This window comes from Columba livia, chromosome Z (assembly GCF_036013475.1).
Source record: "Columba livia isolate bColLiv1 breed racing homer chromosome Z, bColLiv1.pat.W.v2, whole genome shotgun sequence".
Lineage (NCBI taxonomy): Eukaryota > Metazoa > Chordata > Aves > Columbiformes > Columbidae > Columba > Columba livia.
The window spans coordinates 59969550-59991326 of NC_088642.1; the positions used below are offsets into that span (position 1 = coordinate 59969550).

At 40.1% G+C, this 21777-nt stretch overlaps 1 protein-coding gene across 1 annotated transcript; it reads right to left on the reverse strand.

Moving 5' to 3' along the window:
* Nucleotides 1-1391: 1391 nt before the first annotated feature.
* On the reverse strand, nt 1392-20980 carry ERMP1 (endoplasmic reticulum metallopeptidase 1). The gene is made up of 15 exons (XM_065046040.1): nt 20661-20980; nt 19604-19905; nt 17298-17425; nt 16845-16950; nt 15840-15986; nt 14240-14332; nt 12739-12951; nt 11621-11841; nt 8183-8357; nt 7606-7796; nt 6895-7047; nt 6170-6372; nt 5334-5449; nt 4713-4876; nt 1392-3586 (listed from the first exon to the last, which is right to left on the reverse strand). Exons 1-15 carry the CDS (start codon nt 20948-20950, stop codon nt 3422-3424), a joined length of 2667 nt encoding a protein of 888 aa, XP_064902112.1. The 5' UTR covers nt 20951-20980; the 3' UTR covers nt 1392-3421.
* Between the last annotated feature and the right edge of the window lie 797 nt (nt 20981-21777).

Here is a 21777-nt window from a genome sequence, read left to right on the forward strand (position 1 = left end):
TTAGACCTTGTCTATTTGGATAGCGTTTTTCCAACAGGCTTGCAACCCACCTGAGATGGAACAGACATTAAAGACAGGTCTTGCTAACACAGAATGGCTCCGCTCAGCTCAACCGTCTGTCACTTCATGTATAACTGCTGAAATTCTCCTGTGCATTGTACCTATCCCAACATTATTTCTGCAAGTGCCTGCTTGTACCTGACAGGCAATCTGAAGGTACTAGAGCTGCATTATGGCGTGTAACCAAACACGTACAGGCCTCCGTTACAATCACATGCTTAAATTCATAAAATACTTACTTCTGAAACTCTTTTACCTGTAAGACACGAAACAGAGTACTAGGTATGTTAACAGAGAATATAACAGAATCAAAAAAACACCAAATACCAGGGAAGAACTCCAGCGTTAAAGAAGTGTAAAGCAATTTAGAAAAGGTTGTGCATGTAAATTGTTTCAGATGAACATTGGGGAATCCCAATCAACTAGCACTTTCTGACCCCACTAAAAATAAAGACTTTTTCTACTTCCATGCCCTTCTATCCTTAAAATTACCAGCTGCTTGTGTTGTGTATATTTCACAGAATAAGACACACAACACTTTTTTATGACAAATAATAAACCACAGTAGCAGAAGACTAATCTGCTTGTACTGAATGGGGAAGCAGATGGACACTAAAACAGTTAGCAAATGTTTCCCTCCTGTTTTTCTACATGTGATCAGCAATAAATTCGCTCTCAACTAACAGTCTTGCAAACAACACTTAGTTTGCTACCAGTGATTCCTCATACCATATCTTGTTTCAAGAACACCCTTACTCTTCAGTCAACCAGACAGGGCCCTGATTTTAACAATTCCCAGGTAATTTTTACATTACTTAGCCATGCCTATCTTCTACATAGCTCTAACTCTAGCTGTCCCAACTCCAGCAATGCTTCAATAAAACAAGCTTCAATAAAACATCAGTGCATTGAATAAAAACAATTCAAACGTTTCCAACCAAAATGATTCTATCTGGAGCACAAGTCTTATCAGGAGTGGCTGAGGGAGCTGGGGCTGTTTAGCCTGGAGAAAAGGAGGTTGTAGCATGGAGGGTGTTGGTCTCTTCTCCCAAATAGCAAATGATAGGACAAGAGGAAATGGTCTCAAGTTGCACCAGGGGCGGTTTGGATTGGATATCAGGAAAAAATTCTTCATGGAAAGGGTTGTCAGGTATTGGAACAGGCTGCCCAAGGATGTGGTTGAGTCACCACCCCTGGAGGTGTTTAAAAGATGTGTTGATGATGGTCTTTCGTGTCAGAGTTAGGTTGTGGTTGGACTCTATGATCCTGAGGGTCTCTTCCAACTGAAATGATCCTATGAAGCAGGCCTTTAATCATGATGGAAATCAAGCTTCACTGGTTAAATTTTGCCTTTATTTACAAAGATGGAAATGTACAACAAACTAGACATCTCTCATAATCAAATTATGTAATAAAGGTTAAATCCTGAGTTAGCAAAAGTTATTGCTTCACTGAAGTTGCAGAAATTGCTAACAGGCATTTTTATATTTTTGGCTCCCAGTATGAGTTCTTCACAGAGCACTTTCGCAGAGTTTTAAATCAGAGGCAAAACACAAAATAAAAATCAAAACTGAGGAAGATGGTAAATATCAGTGCAGCTTTAGTTAACTAGCTGTGCATCAGCTAGTGTACAGTACGAAACATTTGTTGACATTCAAGACACGAGTTATGAACTAAAACTCCGTTTTTCAACTCATTAATAGCACTTTAAAAAAAATAATACATGTGTAATATAGGGATTGTAGTTTCAAGTCAGATACAATCAAAAGAGTTATGATTAATGCACAGGTTAACATAGAAAGACCCACTGGATTAATGATACTGATGGCCATCTCTTTATGATTACAGTAATTAAACCTTTTACCTTAGTCCATGAGTCAGCTGACAGTCTTCATGAGTGTACCTCACAACAAATGAAACTGGTTCTTGCCACTATGGTACACAACTACAGAACAATTAAAAGAAAAATACCTGATCAGGGAGCTGCTGTCCATCACAGCTCACAAAAAATGAAGTGTCACAAAATTTTCTTCCACATGCCCTGCAAACTTCCCAGTACTAGCAGGTTTTGGCTTGATGATGCATGCACAAAATCTGCTTTGTATGTGATTTGGCAATACTCACGAGATGAACAAAATACTAAATCTGTACAATAAATCTGCATGGCATTGATGCCACAGAATGTTTTATAACTAGTTTGGAAAAAAGAATGAAGTTGTTTCTTCAGGTACACAGAGTTCTTTGAATTTTATAAACTAACCATTATATTGCAACGAAAAGAAATGGGATTATAAGAAAAACAAAGAGGTTAGTGGCTTCTGAACTCAAAGCTTGTCAACTGAAACTGGAAGGTATTCAACATGACTCACAGTCATTTATAAAACCCATTCTGTGGAAATAAAACAAGAGCAATCCAGAGATATTGGACATATTTTTAAAAATTACTCTTCTTGGTATTTTCTCTTATGGAAAACAAACCGTATTTTAAGAAACAGTTAAATGTATTAGCAAAGTGCTATACTGTCACACTACCAAAAGTCTCTCCAGAGGAGTTACCAAAAATCAGCCAATTCTAATAAATCAGAGTAGATTAATTATAAGACATTTGTGTAAAGGAGTGGGGACTTGGCACTCTTACATACAAGAGAGCAAGTCACATGCTTATATGCTGATACTGAAAGATCCCAACAGGAACCAAAACACAAGATGTTAGTCAGGTCAACCTTACCCACTCTAGTTGTAACACTGAAGACACAGGCAAAAGGGCAGGAACCAAGTTCTTAAGAGAAACAAATTTTGAAAAAATAATCTAGATAAATAATTACCACGTTCCATCAAAATATTGATTTTTCAGCATTGTGCATTTGCCAGTGACTTGGAATGCAACCCACACAAGCATCATAGCTCTCAGCAGCTTCATCCAGTGACAAAAGTAATGTTTAGGACTTTGCCACCTCTGTTCCCCCACCATACCAACAAGCATCTTTTAGCTGAAGGTCTTACCTTAGGACGGACAGGATTGCTAGGCAAAGCCCCCTCATATGCGCGAAGTACATTTGCAATAACATCAAAATAATTCCACAAGGCCCTTCATTACAATTGCCCTCATATTATGCTAATGTTACCTCCTCAAATGCAGTTTTCACTTCTGCCATTTCAGTGGAAGAACCAAGGCGAACTGTATTCACATTGACACGAAGTATCACAATATCCCCAAGAGAGCAGTAGCCTTTAAGCAGCCAGACTACCAAAGAGACACCATTTGTCGCCAAAATACTTTTAATTCTTGTGAAAGTCTCTGGCATCTTGTTAAAACATGTTTGCTACAACAGCATTCTGCATCAGAGAAATACTGTCAGTGTTAAAAGACAAAAAGGTCATAAGTGCAGGACCAACCAGAAGAAAATGTCCAGTTTGGTAGCCTCTCCAGTAAGGCATAGAGTTGAGGTGACTTTTGATCTTCCCCAAAAAAGTAATGTGCTGCTATGGCAAGGGAGACTACTCCATGAGAATGCTTTTCTGGGGCCTGAAAGTAAAAAGAGGGAAACACAGACTTTTATGATTGTTTATGGCTTTAAAACGTAAGGTGAATCCAGATCAGCTTTTCTACAGACTTATTAGTAACTATGCAACAAACTTCACCCTGCTGCTCTTGGTCCTCTATGTTAAAACACTTTCTAACTTCCAATGTGTCTGTCTGATTACTTGGTGAGTTCCATGTGAACGGAACTTACAGCTAGGTATTTCGATCACAGCACCTCTGACATGGTACCTTCACTTGCACATGCTTTAACTTCAATGCTTATATCTGTCAGTTTGCTGACAAATCAAGACGTGGACTCCAACATAGTATTTATATTGATCCTTACATTGTGAATCCTCAGGAGGAAAAGACTTCCCTGCCTAGCTTTGCCACTATCAACCTTGCAAAGCTTGTCACACCTGTCAGCCTTTATCAAGTACCCTCTATTTAAAGTGTTTAGACTGCCTGATCCAGGAAGGAACAAGCAACTTTCTGAATTTTTCAAAGGTTCTTGTAACATTTATTCAAAGAATAATACACTGTTAAACCTATAATAATAACATAAGAATCAGCAAAAAATTCTTCAGTGGCAAGTTAACAAGGGGGGGATTATAAATCCAACTAGAAAGGCAATACTGGAAGCCTTGCTTCCAAGTGAAAATCACGTAAAAGAAAATTTAGAAAACAAAGCTTTTACAACACTATTCAGCTTCAAGACAGATAAGTTTCCCCAACAAGGACTCCCTGTAATTTCCCAAAACCAAAATTCATGTAAAAGGAACTATCCACAATAGGAAAAAGAACTCTGAAATAACAGTAATGAAGATAAACCTCAAGAACTATGAGGTGAAGATCACAGAAATCCAAACTTACAGCCTGTGACCATGAAGACAATAAAAATATTCTCACCTTGGCTGTTTGGCGAGCTAGTGCACTAAGCATCAAAAACATGTGTGAGCTGATTAATATAAAGTTGACGGACAAATTAAAAGAGGGAAGCAAAATTAGGATCTATCAAATATGGCAAAGATTAAGAAAGTTATTACGACATTGTTCACATAAGAATGCAGAAACGGTGACAACAGAGCAGACCAAGGGATCGCTGGGTTTCCAGCAGCAGGATACTCACTGTCAGTTCCACCCAAAAGTGCCACGGCGAAGCCTGCAGCCCGTGGGAGTAAAACACAAAGTAGTCTCCTCCGACGCTAGCGACCGGCGTCCCATCCCCGAGAGACCAGGTGGACAGAGCCGACCCTTCATGTGGTCGAACATACAGGGACATGTGACTGGGACCTGCAGAGACAGAGACACCTGTCAACATGTATCCACAGGTGGAGGTACAATAACCATCTGCTTTCCTATATAGTAATACAAAGACAACATGCTACTATCTGTGTCTTCCAAAATGTCTTCGCTACAGAAAAAGCTTCAATTATTTGTAAGCAGTGAGATAAATGAGATGATGACGTAGGAGAGAGACAGAGTTACAAAATGGACCTTAAGAAGGGACTGGCTATAAAAAGATCAAAGCTTACTCAAAATAGACAGCGTTATCAGTCCCCCAAATACCAACTGCAACACAACACCCACAGCTTCTAGCATGTTATGAAACCGACTTAATTCATGCTAAACTCAAAAACCTCTTGGGAACGGCAGTAAAACCTGCAGCACTGGAGTCAAAACCTAATTTATTATGGGCATAAAAATAAACACAAATCACAAACCAGAAGCTTCAGTAACTGTCACTCACCAGATACTTCAAAGCTTAGCCTCAGAGAGTTCCTGGGCGTCAGCTCCTTGGACAGAACTTTAAAGTGGATGGGGTTTCTTGGAACAATTTCAGGAGCAGGAAGATACCAGTTTTTCCTGACCAAAAAGAAACAAGGAATTTGCAATGTAACACACAGAGGTACTAAATATGAGAAGCCAGGAAGTTTTTGTATAGTACAGCTGCCTGTGCTCTCACTGTACTGACTACTCAAAAGCTACTGTTTCTGGCAGAAGGTGGGTAAAATTAGCACCTTCTGGCCAGATAAATATTTAAAGGGCATACTGACACAATAACAGTCAGTCTGTTCATTCATTACCTTTGTCTGCCTTAATTTACAAAACAATAACACAAGTAAGAATATTTGCATATTAAAACTGCTACACTTGAGCTCACAAGATTCTTGTGGTATGAGAAATAGTCACAGCAGCTGGTTTTCTTCTGTGGAGACAAGCTATTCTAGACCTCCTCTGCCATCAGCTGGGGCTGGGGGAAAGAAGGGAAGAGACATACATGCTCCTATTCTGAACTGCCCTTTGGAAGGCGGCAGTTCTCCACTTCTTCTCCACCAGCGCTGACACTGATTTTCCACACATCAACTTGTACAGCTCCTGCAGCAGACCCAGCAATCTCTTGCAGAGATTCTGGCTGAAGACACTGAACCTACACAGAAGTTCAAGTGTCTTCTAAACTGGAAGGATTATTTACTTTTAGACCAAGATCAGCCTTTCTTTTTCTTCCCTTACATAAGCAAGATTGCATAAACAACCAATGTGCTTTGGCAGTAAGCGCAAAAGTGAAGCAGAGTTCACACCAACCGGAACATGAAATGCACTGGCAGAATCCAAGGAAGGCCACAGAAAGGAGCCTGCTCCTCGCATGGAGTCCTAATGGTGTCATTGATTTCAGGTACATGGGGAGTTATATGAGATATTCCATTGTAATCAAATCCATTAATCCATATACCAGAGTCACTTTTAACCACATTTCCATCTAGATCATGAAATCTTCTGCTCACGTGCTAAAGTAGGAAAAAAAAAAATACACAGAAAGATAATGGAGCCTGTGCAGTTTGTAAGAATCAGGAGTGGTTCTGAAACATCCTGCATGTCAGTCCTTAAAGTCTACTGCATCTTCAGTATGCACGGAACATGCATCTGAGTATGTATGAGTGCACAGAGAATTACGCATGTAAAAGAAACATACCATCAAAACACCTACATTCAGGAGATGACTGTGCCTATAAGTATTTGCTCATCTTCCATCACTTTCACTTTTTAAGCTACCATTGCTTACTCAACTCTCCCACTTAAAACCCCCTAAAAAAAAAATCTGTTATTCTGACATGGTTGAACCAAACACAGGGTTTGAACATGGGAAACTCTAAGCAATGCTTTCAAATCCAGGAATAATCATTAAACCAAGCAAGAAAGGGAAGGTTAATCTCTTTTTGGGGGGTAGAGGAGGAGGGGATTAAGCTTTGAAAAAAATCAAACACTCTTGCAACAAATAAAGGCAATACAATACGCAAGGCTTTTCTTACCTGGAGAAAGACTCGCTTAGGCTTTGGATTAGCCTCATCAGAACTGTAAGGAAAGAAGATTCCACTGCAAACAAGGATCAGAGTGACTACAAACATAGCAGCTAAAGTTATTAGCGTCGTTTTTGTACTTTTGACAAGGTAAATGAAGTTAATCTAGAAAATAAAAAGACATCCCAGTTAAAAAATGGCAAGATTTAGAAATAAGACACTATTTGTATTACTCTAAAATCCAATTATGGAACTGGACGTACATTAAGAAGATAGCATTGTCAGTAGTACCTGACACAGGACACTTCTTTGTAACTTCAGTATTTAAAACCAAAACTAATAAAGTGAGTACTGCCTGGAGCTTCCAAAAATTTCTCTTCCTAAAACATCTGTGAACAACAAATCTACAATTTGTTTAAGTGTAGGCTATGTATTTTTTTACCCATATACTGTACTTCACCTAAAATGAATGCCTGTTCAAATTCCAGCATTAAATGCATATTTTACATCAATCTTTACTACTAGATACATTTCTGTAGCCCCTGCTTCAATGACTTTTCTTTGAGTAAGTCAAAACATGGAATCTTTGACACATTTCCTATAAGTTTCCTGTAACATTTAAGGTGTTGCCAACATATCATTAACTTCAAATGTTCAGAAAAACATTGATTTTAAACTCAAGGAAAGGTTTAAAAGTTTTAAACACTTAGAAATTCTACTTACAAAATAGGATGACAGAATTATAGTCGTGACCACAATTAATCCTGCTAACACTGCATCTGGTGGAATTTCTGAACCACTTCGTCCCATGATAGGAGTAAACATTTCAAATACAGTCCAACTAAGATACATTGTATACAGATAGGGAACAAACATTCCCAGCATGTACATCATGACAAACTTCATTGTTGCACCTATGGGGGACAGGAAAAAAACAAAAAAAAGACAGGTGTTCTGTCCCAAACACTGTTTAAGTATTACAATATTTTTTTAACAACCTCTACTGTCCATTAAAGTAGCTGATCACTTATTAATAATCTCATACAGTATAATTAGTTTTAGCCTGAGACACAGGATGTTTTGCAGTGTTTTTAAAAGCTTCTCCATACTTTTAAATTGTCTTTAGTTCAAAACCACTTTTTCTTGTGACAGAAACATCGCATATGTACTCTGGCTACCAAAAACACAATGTCTGGAATTTATTTTGCTTAAATAACAAGAGTGTGGAGGAAAACACCCAATATACAATAGCAGGAGCAGAGGTTTAAAAATACAACCCTCCTCCCCTCAAAACTCATACCTTTTTGGCTGAATTCCTTATGGATCATCAGCTTAGTGAGTAAAGGAAATGCTACCCAGAACGCACAAATGAATGCTGAACAAAGGCCCAGATGAGTAATCACAGCCAATGCTACAGTCCAAATCATCAATGAGGCGTCAAAAAAAATATCTCCTGGATACTGCTCATTCATATTCTGCAACAAAAAAAACCAACTTGATTAATTACTGAGCATATTCCATGTATTACATCTCACAAGAAAGGTCAGAAAAATCTTTACTTCTAGTATATAATTGTTTTCCTTGGACAAAACAATTTTGATGAGCATCATCTCACTATTCTCTTACCATTTATAGTAACCCGTGACAGTACACTTTTAAAATTATTTTTAAAACCTACTCTGATATAACCTCAAAAGGAGATTACATGGGCTGGGGCGGAGGGAGAAAGGGAATGTACAGATGACAACACTAAGAAGATGGAAGGCTAATGTTACAGGTACACAGCCAAATAGGGCCTTTTCATAAAAAGCACTGGTATTTGTGAAGCATATAAAAAAGCTATGTACTACTTATGTGTCACAACTGTCACTTCAGAAGTCTGCTTTTTGAAGTATATTATTTGTTTTGAAGAAAAAACGTGCATGAGTCAGATAATACCAGATATATTTTCAAAAAGAAGGAAGTTTAACCGTCAAAAATGTGGTTTGTTTTTGTGGTTTTTGTTGGTTTAAGTTACACGGGCAATGATGCAGTCTTTGTAGTGCAAGATCCTTAACCATGAATCCTGCTTGCAGGACGCATTGCTTGTGTGAAAGCACCTAGTTCAGTCTGGGGGAGAAGGAAGGAAAAGGGAAAGGGGGAAAAGGAAGGAAAAGGGAAAGGGGGAAAAGGAAGGAAAAGGGAAAGGGGGAAAAGGAAGGAAAAGGGAAAGGGGGAAAAGGAAGGAAAAGGGAAAGGGGGAAAAGGAAGGAAAAGGGAAAGGGGGAAAAGGAAGGAAAAGGGAAAGGGGGAAAAGGAAGGAAAAGGGAAAGGGGGAAAAGGAAGGAAAAGGGAAAGGGGGAAAAGGAAGGAAAAGGGAAAGGGGGAAAAGGAAGGAAAAGGGAAAGGGGGAAAAGGAAGGAAAAGGGAAAGGGGGAAAAGGAAGGAAAAGGGAAAGGGGGAAAAGGAAGGAAAAGGGAAAGGGGGAAAAGGAAGGAAAAGGGAAAGGGGGAAAAGGAAGGAAAAGGGAAAGGGGGAAAAGGAAGGAAAAGGGAAAGGGGGAAAAGGAAGGAAAAGGGAAAGGGGGAAAAGGAAGGAAAAGGGAAAGGGGGAAAAGGAAGGAAAAGGGAAAGGGGGAAAAGGAAGGAAAAGGGAAAGGGGGAAAAGGAAGGAAAAGGGAAAGGGGGAAAAGGAAGGAAAAGGGAAAGGGGGAAAAGGAAGGAAAAGGGAAAGGGGGAAAAGGAAGGAAAAGGGAAAGGGGGAAAAGGAAGGAAAAGGGAAAGGGGGAAAAGGAAGGAAAAGGGAAAGGGGGAAAAGGAAGGAAAAGGGAAAGGGGGAAAAGGAAGGAAAAGGGAAAGGGGGAAAAGGAAGGAAAAGGGAAAGGGGGAAAAGGAAGGAAAAGGGAAAAGAGTCAGGAGAGAAACATGAGTTGTCAAACCTGTTTCAAAACAAAAAGTTTATTAATTCACAGAAATCTTGAGCCACCAACAGAAAACACGTAGGCACTGCCTATGATAGCCAAGAAAGATATGAGCTTCCAAAAACTGATGTAACTCTTTAATACAACTAAGTTACAGAGGCAGCATAAGCTGTATGGTGTACTGCGTGCTGCAGCACGCAAGAAAATCAGGAGACTCATGACGTACCGACTGGTCTGCTGATCAGACAATCAGCAGGCAAGAACTGGATCCAGAACCTGGAATGGCTGAACAGTTAGCGAAAATACGCTCTCCCGAAAGACCAGAAAATGGTAACATAGCAACTATTTTATAAGTGGCTCACATTTTCCACAAAAGGACACAACCACACGCACGTATTTTTAACATACATATACCAGCTAACACTCCCCTTCCCCAAACAATTAAAAATCCCACTTCCAGATAACGCACGGTAGATCCACCCAGAACTTTCCATACATTCAAGTTTCAGTAAGTTCTTGAACTTGTTCAAATACTTGGATGAAGCTGGATTTGGCTGACAACTTGTGTTTCCTAAATTCCCTTGCCCAAAGCTTGTGCAAATGGCTGACAAGATCAGTAACAGCAAGCTGAATAACTAAATATTACTGTGCCTAATACCTAAACCCAACAGGCTCGAGTAGTTGACTTCTGCCCTGGAAGAGTGTCATCTGTCAGATAACTCAAGGGATCACCTCAAAGCCATAATTATTTTAGAAACAAAGCCACTAAACTACCATATAAACATTTTTTATTTTCATCAGCTAAAATTATGACATGGTTACGCAAGTTAAATCATGTTGGTTAGTCCATAAAAAAGAACTCTAAACAAAAAAGGTAGATAGACAGTAATCATGACAAATTACAGCAATGGAAAGGTAACATACCAAATCCTCACCAAGCCTCGCAGGGACCTAAATGACCTTCACCTATTGCAGAAAAGAACATGGGCTATCAAGAGCTCTGTTCCATCTCCAGCTGTGGTCAAAGCAACTAACAATCAGAATAATCATACAGGCAAAAGTGACTGCTCAGATTTTTACAACAGCTTCAGAAAGCTCTGTAGAGCACAGATGCTGTATTAGAAGAGGGCATGACAGAACTAGAAATTCTGATAGATATAAGAAAAAAATTTCTCATATGAACCATCAGAAAAAAAAAAAAAAATCATTTGCTTAAAATACAAATGACATCACCAAAACAATACACATAACAAAAGGACAGAATAAACCAGAGATAACTGGAATTCCAAGCTTCACAACAAAATGTAAATGATAAATTAGATAAAGACTAAAAATATTAAAAGATGCATATCAAAGTAATTTATTAAATTTGGTGAACACATCATACAAGTACATTCAGAGGCAGGAATCTGGTAAGATTCAAAGAACATTTGAGTACACATGTAGGTTCTGCAATTATCAGGAACACTGAAAGGTATCAAAAAACCTGAATTCCTCAGCTCTTGCTCTCATCACTGAAGTAATGCCAGGAAGGGAAGGTGCAAACAGGGAAAGAAATAGTACCTTATACTGCCTTCCACTAGGCTTTAGTCATTTTTCTGAAGCAGCTCATGACACACAGGTCATTAGCAACGAGAAAGCCTTAACTGACAAAGCTCTCAACTCTGATTTAGTAGAGCAATCTTTATGCTAAGAAGACACAATTTTTACAGCAACATTTTAAATACTTCTCTCCAACACAGAAAACCTTTTGCATCTTTTTAATCACTGCAAAAATCAAGTCTTGCACAGATTAAACAGTACATTAGCTTTAATCATTAACAATGAAGTGAAGCTTACCTTGTAAAGTAACTTCTTGGCCAAAGTATGCACAAGAATGAGCTTAGCTGCAGCCGCAGTGCCATAGAGAAACACAGAAACGTAGAAATGGGTGTACCAAGAAAGAGACCGTCCAATGACAGAGACAAATGCTGCCACAATAAGGACCGTCGCCAGGGTGCAGACCCAACTTATCAGTGCTAAGCCAAATGCAGTAAAAAGTTTCTTCAGGTTATGAACAACTACAAAGAAGAAAAAAGTTTCATTCAACAGTCATGTACTCTACTGCAAACTATCATGAAGATGCCAATTAGCCCACAGTATAATTGCTTGAATGACCAAAAATAAACTGTGTAAGGAGTCCACTCTGAAGCTTTCTTAACAGCTTGGTCTAAATCACTTCACCTACTTCTTCACAAATCTTTTTGCAGTCTTCTCCAGTGCCAGATCTATTCCCAGAGTACCAGTGTATTTTGCAGACTACCATGTTCCCAATAGTAAAAATGTCTCTAGGGAATCAGTGTAGCCACTCCACCATCCACAAAACTTTTCTTGTAACTTTTTCTTACTCCAAAAAATGTTTGCTGGATATGGGGGTAGGAAGTGAGAGGAGGGGTATTTGTTTTGGTTTGACTTTAAAAAACAAACAAACAGCTATGTTTGTACACATAACTGAAAAGGTCTAGCTAGCCAATTTAAGTTGTTTTACACCCTTTATTAAGTTTTGCTATTTTTTTTCCCATTTGTTCTTTTCTTATTTGTGCCTGCCTACAGACAGGTGTTAAAGAAACATGATCTGAAAGCCCAACTGTGCTAACAGAATACAGTTTCTATAGATACTAAGCCACTTTTTTCCATTGTCAGATCTTTAAGAGATTAATCTTTTACCTTCATGAAAAGATAAAAGACTTAATTGTGATTCATAAATGCTAGATATAGAGGCCTAGGATAGTCTTTCTTCAAAGTTATTCACAGTTGAGAGATTTAAACACGAAGCAACTCCTATGGCATGCTGTACAGCTAAAATTTATTTCTGAAGTTTATCTAAAAAGCTGTCTTAATTGTCTGAACACTTCTTAATCTAGTAATTGCTATGTGTCAAGAGATATGTGATGGATTTTTTTAAGAACTAGACTTACCTCTGGTTTTGGGCTGTAATATTTTTTTGCTTAAATAAAAAAAAGCAATTGCTGCTGTAATATAGTTCATGATGATGCCAACTCGGGCAGGATAAGCCAGGACAAATAAACCAAATACATCAAAGAACACAACATTTCCATGTCGATACTCAAACGATTTAGCCAATTTATCTGATGTTGCTAGGTATTTTAGAACAGCTAGAATATTGTCACCTATGAAAAAGAAGACACACAACATAACATCAGGGTTGAAGAAACAGTACACAGCATTCTTTTAAATATAAGCATCCTTAAAAATAAAACTGCATTAAAATATCCTCAAATATGTGAATATACAACTGATTATTCTGAAATAGGTATCTGACTGTATGCACAACATAGTATTTTCAAGAGCTAATCTAAATAGCTGTCACTAAAATAAGCATACTTGGGAAACTTCATGTATTTAAATACCATAGCAACGTATGGAGTACTCAAGCTTTCTGCCCTTTTTCAGGTCTGATATTAAAGCACTGGACTTCAAGGCTAACCCACAGAAGAGTTTATAATTTCTTAACCTTCCTCTTCTCCTCCTTGCCACTAGTAACTCCTCGATGTTCCAATGACTATGATTTGCCCAGATGACTGTCAGGTGAGAGACAAAGAAGCTCTTTTCCTTCACAGCCTACAGGTACCAACCACCTTTTCCTTTTCCACAGTACAGCCCAAACGTATGCAATCAAGTGAGAACAACTTTCATGTTGCTTTTACTTGGTCTATAAAAGTGCTTACTGGCTGAAATGTTGTCTCTATGTAATCACCACGACCAGTAAAATCAGCTTTCCAACACGAATTTGTAACGGTACTTTGCTTTGCAACTGCTTTGGTGCAAGAAAATGTTTAATACTCTAGCTAACTTCTTTATAAGCTTAAGGAGAGAAGAAATAGTGAAAAATCCTGGAGGCATTTAGGATTATGTTAGTTTTTGCTGGGAAACTAAAGGTCTTACTGTAATTTTCTTTACTGCAATCTGTCAAATAACCTGCTATGAGCACAAACTTAGTAGAAATTAAGTCCTGTTTATCCAATGCCTGTGTGCTACCACTTAAGTTAGACAGAGATCCATTCTAAAAGAAAAACATCTGTTGTCAGATCAGTCTCTATGACACTGACTCAACCATAAGCTTCTCATGATGAACATTCATCAATAAAGGGACTTACTGAGAGAAAAGGAACACAGAGCACTGTAGAATCAGGTATCGATGGCTACATTATAACCCTAATTAGATTTCACAGTTACTTTCAAAGCAGTGTCAGTGAATGGTAATAAAGTTTATCTTCCCGAGCTGATCAAACATATTTCCTTTGTATTTTGAAGACATACCTCATACCTTCAGTTAATTCCTTGTTCTAACTCCGTAAATAAAATTACTAATTTCTTGCGAATACAGTTGTACAGCCAAATGAAAAAGCAGCTACAATGCTACTCTTTAGTAAATTACCAAATTCTTGAAATACCAACCTGCTCTCTGAATGGAATCTGTTGAAATTCTGTTTGATGTGTCATACTCTGTGTGATAAATGTAGCCGTTTTCAATAAAAGCCAAATCTATTCCTACAGAGAGAGAGAAAAAGCATGTTTGAAGTTATGCAAACCTAAAACCTCAAAACATGTATGTATAAGCCTCAGATATATTGCACACAACACACTGGTCTACTTTGTAGCCTGCTCACTGTCCTTAAAGATGAACAAAATACTCTGGTTTGTAAAAAGATGACTAACTAAGATTCCATGTGTATTTTAAAAAGGACACTTAAAACATTTTCAAATATCTGTCCTTTCTAATGTATTGATGTGCATGACATCTGTACACAAACTGATTTCTGCCGGAGAAACAAATTAAAATTCTCAATCAAGTCAGCTTCAAAAAGATGTCCAAGACACTTTCCAAATGTTTGCTAGTAAAACATAAATAGAGATCCACACTGAAAAGTAATAAAAAGCAGGACTGTGGAACTACAGAAACACCTTCTCAAAATGCTACGTGTGTTATTTTCACTTCTAATTTGTCAGTCTAACAGTCAGTCTGAACAAACTCCTAATTTAAAAGTCTAACTAACTTGGAAAAATAAACAAAAATATTTACAGAAAAGAAAAAAGGTTTTCTACAAGATAAATTATACATTCAGTGTATCCCAAACACACAACCCCTCAGTTGCATATGCAAAAAGCTGCTGGCTGCAATCTGAATCTTCACAATTTTGCAGAGGTTTAACAAAAGAGACCTCAATTCTACCAGTGGACAAAGACTAACAAACTAGTTCTATTTCATTTCTATTTGTTCAGAAAAAAACAAAGACAAGTGAAAATTCATTTACCTTTTATGATCCAGGTTATGATTCCAAACAAATAAAGAACACCCTGTACAAAATCACCTACTTTATTTCAGACTAGAAGAGTACTTTGAAACAGTTCAGAATACATCAACATGTTTTATTCAAATAATCAACTCAGAAATATCACTTTTCTTGAAACTGACTCCAATGACAAGCTGTGTCTGACAGCAAGAGTTTTACAGACATTGAGATTCCTTTGACTTGAGTTTGCATTGTGTGTTACACATTTTTTTCCACCAGTTATCCTCTGCAGAATGGACAGCAAACTGTAAACAGATCAGCAAAACCAAAACCCATTCCCTTGCTGTCCTGTGCTTGTTTATGGCCAAAAGGAAAAAAAAAAAAAAAAAAAAACCACCACGAAAAAATAATGAAAATGCATTAATTACTAAGTAACTGTTTTAAAAAAAAATATTATTTTGGTTTATCCATTAGACACAGACATTTAATTCCCACAGGCAAGTTATTAGCATCATTAACAAAACGTTTCAAAACAAAAAATTTAACAGTGTATTGTTAATGCCTGGACTGTTTTCCTGATTTTTAGGAAGCTTTTCTAGCACGTAGTTTCTTTCTGGAAAACAGCAGTCTCCAAAAAACATCTTTAACAAACTACACAACAAGCCAAATCCAAAGGCTCTTGCCTTAGAAAAAAAGCAGTAAAATTTGTTCCCATAATGCACATTGTTGCATAATGCACATTGACGTGTCTTCCGATAACATACCTGGAATGTTACCAAAGTCCCTGTAGATACGGAAGTCAGTATCTGCTGGGATAATACCACTCTGAAATATTTCCTGTGCCACCACAGAGGCAAAAGGATGTTTGGCTGCAAGTATGTATGCTTGTACCAACCAAGGATTCTCAGGTCCTGATGAAAAATGAGCAGAAAGTTCACAACAAAGACTTTTTGAACTTCACTTAAGATAGGTATCTCTATGGTAACAACGCAGAGGAACTCACTAAAGTTTAATGCTGTTGCCCCACAGTGTACATACTAAATCCATTTGTGTTGGCTGAATGCCTCACACTTGACAGAAAGAATTAGTTACACTTGGGGTATAAAAAAAACACACTGACGCCTTGAGTGTTCAGTGGCAAAGCAGCTAAGCCATCTCTCATAAAAGACCCAGCACTAATGGAAAAGTCACAACCATTAGCAGAGCTTCCAATTTATTGTCTACGATGTTCAGAGAAAAGTCTCTCCACTGAAGCATTCAGTACAAGTAGACAATAAAGCAGCTCCAGCAGCAGAAGGAGGTTTGCAGGCCAACTAGGATAGAGCAGAAACTTCACTGCAGCCTACAAAACAGAAGTTTTGCGGCTTCCTGAGCAGCAGATTAGAGTTCTGATGCAAACGCCTCCCTGCAAAGATTTTTCAAGAACTACTGTGAAAATTAAACACAGCATATGAAAGTATGGGTATGAGACATGTAAGAGATATCCAATCTGTTTTCCTCCTTATTACCTTGATGTAAAAGGGAAATACAACTTCTGTAATTCTGTTCTACATAGGCTTGCCACCTACATGAGGCAAATTCTGTGGCAATGCTTTAGCCTACATGTATCTAAAGATGGAGAGCAAATTATCTGCTGCACAGGGTGGGGAAAGAAGCACAGAAGTTCTCCTATCTTTCGCTTATGAGTCATGTTCAAAACTCTTTCAAGTCTACATTGTTCATTATCAAATTATCCTAGTGTAGAAACTGGACATAATGCATGCTCATACCTGTTTGAAAAACAAGTTCTTTTCCTCCTACACCTGCTGCCTCCAGGTTAATAAAAGCTCTAATTGACTTGGCCCACTTGTGTTGTGTAATGAAGCCGTGACTAGCCTTGATGGGAAAAGAAACAAAAAATATAGGTCAAATAACTTCCATACCAGCCTAAATGTTATTCTTTCATCCCGTATAATCATAAATCAAGATTGGACAAGGTAGCAAGATCACTTTCTACACAAACAGATGCAGAAAATTCAAATCTTCTAAATAATTAATACAGACAATATTCTTAATCTAAGTGTATTTTTCCTGTTGAAATCAAGTACGTTTTCCTCAGAATGTTAAGACTGGCATTTAACTAATATTTCAACAGATTAAATGCATATGTGGCTTGTATTTACTCTTTCCTTTGTCAGAATTTTAATACACAGCTTTGATTTATAATTCTGGCATATTCTTACCTGCAAAATATTTTCCTCTGCACCATTAAATAAGAATATGACAGCATGCTGCAGGGGTTCTGATGATTTTGAAAGAGTGTTAAGTATTTCAAGCATCACTGCACAACTAACAGCATCATCACTGGCACCTTAAAATAATCAGCAGAATAGTATACCTTAGAATAAATGCACAGAATTGCAAAGGCTACAGAAGAAAAAAGCTTGATGCTATCGCAGTCACTTCATTTAAATACAAATATGCCAAGCTTTAGTACATTTTCTGCTATTGCCTGTACCTTGTTTCTGTACTAGTCAAAAGCAATAGCAGAAAGCAAAATAATGTTGAAAAGTTGAGCAAGTGGAGTACACGATATCAGATCAAATACTACTGTTCAAGAAAAGCAGACTAACAAAGTTACAAAGCAAGCAAAGCAATCATTATCTGTTTTGCTAAGAACAATATGGATAAGCAAGGACATAATTTTCACTTATACTGTACTCAAATTTTTAAAAATAAACATACTCTCACAAGTCACTGTAAGGCATTCTACACTGTTACAATGCATTTAATTGCACAAAATCCCAAAGTAACATAAAGCCAAGACTGCAAAATAAAGCAAAGGAAACAACAGAATTTACACCTTTAAAACATTCTTAAAATGCAAGGATACGTTATAACACAGCATTTTCATGATAAGATGCTTTCCACCACCCTTCTTTCTTTGCAGAAAACCCCTTTTGCTCTGAGCTCAATTGTCTGTTCTCTTCAAATTCCTCATCCAACCCTGTTCTCCACTTCCTCCCCCTTCCTCGCACCTTCTCCCATGGCCTGCCATTTTTATATCTTGATTAAGCATCCATCTTTCTGTCAAGGTCTCCCACTGCCCCATTTCCCCCACTTTGGTGCAAACTCTAGCATCTCCCTGCCCCACTCCAATCAATAAAATCTGGGAGCAAACAGAGAAATTTAACCTCATTCCTTTTGGCTTGGGTTGCACAAACAATATCAATATGCAGTGAGATGACAATGAGAGCGCGGGCAGGCCATCGTCTGCTATTAGGACAGACTCATTAGCTGCTAAAACGGTTTGATTTACACATAAAAAAACCAGCTTTTCCAAAGCATGAAACATAGCAAAATTTAGACATATCTGACCCTTACATGAGAAGGGCAGATTCTGGATACAACCCTACATCTCAGTCAAAATCTTAGCCTTAGCTTACAGTATGGAAGTACCTTAAATAAGTAAAACCAAATTCTTTCCAATACACTGTTCTCTAATTTGGCTCTCAGAAATTAATGCCCTGTTCTGCCAAAAGCTTTCCAAAAAGCAGCCCCCCCAAACCAGATGATTTAAACGCTTATTATATTCCTACTCGAATTTACCAGACGTCTACTCTTAGCCACACTGAGTTCTTTTATCTAACTTGTGCTATGTCAAAAACTTAACAGAAAAGTTGTTATAGTTTTCAGCAAGATTAATCACTTACCTGCCTTGCTGTGAAGCTATGAAAAATAAAAGTTATTGGTTTAAACAGACATAACAGATTTACATCTGATTAAAGCAGCCATGTAGTCACAGACTGTAACAAAAGCACACAGAGAAAGTATTAACATGTTAAAACCATGTATTTACAAAGCTGTTTACACCCTTGCTGCAATAATTACTTAACATGATTAGAGTTATAAATATGCAAGGGGACAAGAATAAGACAGTATGCAATATTGAGAGTGAAAGTAGCAGCAAGAGGTACACACTACCAAGGCAATAGTACCTTAATCTTTGATCACTACAGTCTTTTGAGACAGAAACCTTGCAGGTACAAAAAGAAAAAAAAAAAATAAAGGCAGCATAGCTTAAGGGTATCACCCTAAAAATTTGAGATAAAGCACAATATCAGCAAAGGGTGGGGAAAACACAGACTAGTTAGTGGAGGTGGTAACAGCTTCTGGCACTAAGCATCCTGTGAAAGGAGAGCCAGGGTTAAATCAGTACGTAAGTATGGAAAGACCTGAATTCCAGGTAGGAGCAGCACATGAACTACATGCATAAGCAGTAAAATACAAGAAAGTCAGATCCAACCAAACTTTCTAGAAATCTAAATATAGTATGTGTAATTTGCTGCCTAACAGAAAGCAAGAGTGAAATCCTGACTCTAATAGGCCAACCTGTCACTCTACTGTATCTCACTGAAATCAAGCAGACTAGTTGACACATGCAGTATTCTAGCACATGACTGTAAGGCTACTTGGCATGAGAAGACAGTGAGACAAACTCCGTGGCTCATGTAACATATAGAAAAGCAGAATGAACGTGCAGACCTACCTGGGGTATTTGGTACGGAATCAAAGTGACAATTGGATAACACCGCATGCTCGGCTCCATTTTGGGGTTCCAGCTTCACTACGACATTGGTTACGTTTGCATAGTAACTAGTAAAACCTCCTAAAAAGTCAATGCTGAAGGAGCCTGTGGGCCTCTGTATGTCTACAGACACCTTGTGAGCATCTGTGCTTTCTCTTTCTATTGCCCTAATTTGTTCTAAGAGGTAGTTAACAGCAAAAACTTCATTTTCTGGACTTCCAACTGTTCTGGGCCCAATTGCTGTTAAGTTGTCAAGATATTCCCTGTAAGAAACAAATTAGAAACATTCAGCATCAACACATTCAACATTTACCACATAACTCATGTACAACTGTAACACTTCTGCACCTTGTTCTATTTCAAAATTCACAGTAAGTGGAAGAGATTAAAGTCAGTTACACAGTAACAGTCGGCAAGATGCCAAAGATCATTACAGTAATGGGGATATAGCACTGATCTTTACTCAGGGCTCCCCATCCTCCCTGTCATGATATCAAACCAAACTACCAGTGTTCTGATTGAACATATCAACCCAAAAAGAAACAAGCGAGTGAATGGAGAAGATGAAGATTCTGTCTTCAGCAAGGTTCTGCACACACATACACGCTCCTCCAGGAACGTCTGGATGAGCACACTCTTGGCAAGATCCACACCGACTAAAACTTTTCTAAGAAACTTTCCGTGACACCAGGGAAAGTAAAGCACCTTTAAGAATCGGCCCCTTTACGAGGAAGCCGATACGAGAGCTGGAGCCCTCGAAATGTTTTCACCTGCCTTCTGCGAGCACCCCAGCGAGCTCTGGGCTCCTGCCGGGGCACCCAAGGCACAGCCCCCTGCCCGGGGCAGAGGTCTCTCGGCTCAGCCCCCGCACCGCGGCACCTCCTCCACCGCCCGGCCGCCGCCACAGCCTCCCCCGCCGGGACCCCGCCGCCCGCGGGGCGACCCCGGCGGACTCTGCCCACGGCTCTCCATCCGCCGCTGCCCGGCCAAGAGGGGCAGCCCCGGCCCGTCCACGTACCTGGCGCGGGGGGCGCTGAAGTCGGGGGGCCCGGCGCCGGACGGCGAGTTCAGCAGCTGCCGGTGCGCGACCTGCACCAGCGCCCGCAGCGCCAGGAGGTACAGCAGCACCAGCGGCGCCACCTGCGCCTCGGGCAGCGCCAGCGGCCGCCGCCGCGGCCCGCCCCGCTTCTGCCCGCCGGCGTCGCGGTCGCGGTCGCCGTCCTCCCGCGGCGGGGGGCGCCGCTCCTGGTCTCGGTGCCCGCCGGCCGCGCGCACCCGCCGCACGGGCACTGCCGCGCTCCGCTCCATGGGCCGCGCGCCGCGCCGCGAGGACGCACGTTACGGAAGCGGACGAGGGTCAAAAAGCGTCCCGGCCGCCTCCTGGCCGGGCACCCCGGGGGCGGGGGGCGTGGTCCCGGCGAGTCACGGAGAGGGGGGCGGGGCGGAGGGGGGCGGGGCCCAATGACCGCCCGGCCGTTGCCGGGTGGCGCGCGCCGTGTCAGTAATCCCGTGCGCCAGTAACGGCTGTTCCTCGCCTAGCGGGGCCGGGCGGGCGTCCGGCATCAGACCGGGAAGCCCTCGGCGGCGGTTGCCGGTGGACAGCACGGTCCCGGTAGCGGTGGAACCCTCTGTGTCGCCACAGCGCCTGGGCGAGCAGTGACCTGTGCTCCATGAGCAGCAGCGCCTCGCTCACAGGGATCACAGACTCACAGGGATTGGAAGGGACCTCGGAAGCATCATCTAGTCCAATCCCCCTGCCGGAGCAGGAACACCCAGATGAGGTCACACAGGAACATGTCCAGGCGGGTTTTGAATGTCTGCAGGGAAGGAGACTCCACAACCCCCCTGGGCAGCCTGTTGCAGTGCTCTGTCACCATCACTGAGAAGTTTCTTCTCATATTTAAGTGTGCCAGTCGTCTTGTTTTCTCGGCATACGTATACTTTGCTATTAATGCTAAAACATGAAAGTGTGCAGAAGTAGCCGTGGTGCCAGTGCAGCAAGAAGTGCCAGGAGCCGCCCCAGCAGGGACAGGCACCGGCAGTTCCCGGGGCAAGGGGCTTTTTTTCCGCTAGTGCGACATAGCTCTGGCATTTTGTAGCTGTAGTGCTGCCTTGCCTGGGGTTCAGGTAGCCCG

What these genes read in the sequence shown, in the direction of transcription:
- ERMP1 (XM_065046040.1), bottom strand. Translation starts at nt 20,950, where the DNA reads ATGGAGCGGAGCGCGGCAGTGCCCGTGCGGCGGGTGCGCGCGGCCGGC. An exon ending in AGAACTTGTTTTTCAAACAG is followed by an intron (nt 15,987 to 16,844) that starts GTATGAGCATGC and finishes ATTTTTCATCAG; the next exon opens with GACCTGAGAATCCTTGGTTG. An exon ending in ACTTTTGGGTGGAACTGACA is followed by an intron (nt 3,587 to 4,712) that starts GTGAGTATCCTG and finishes TTTTACTTTCAG; the next exon opens with GCCCCAGAAAAGCATTCTCA.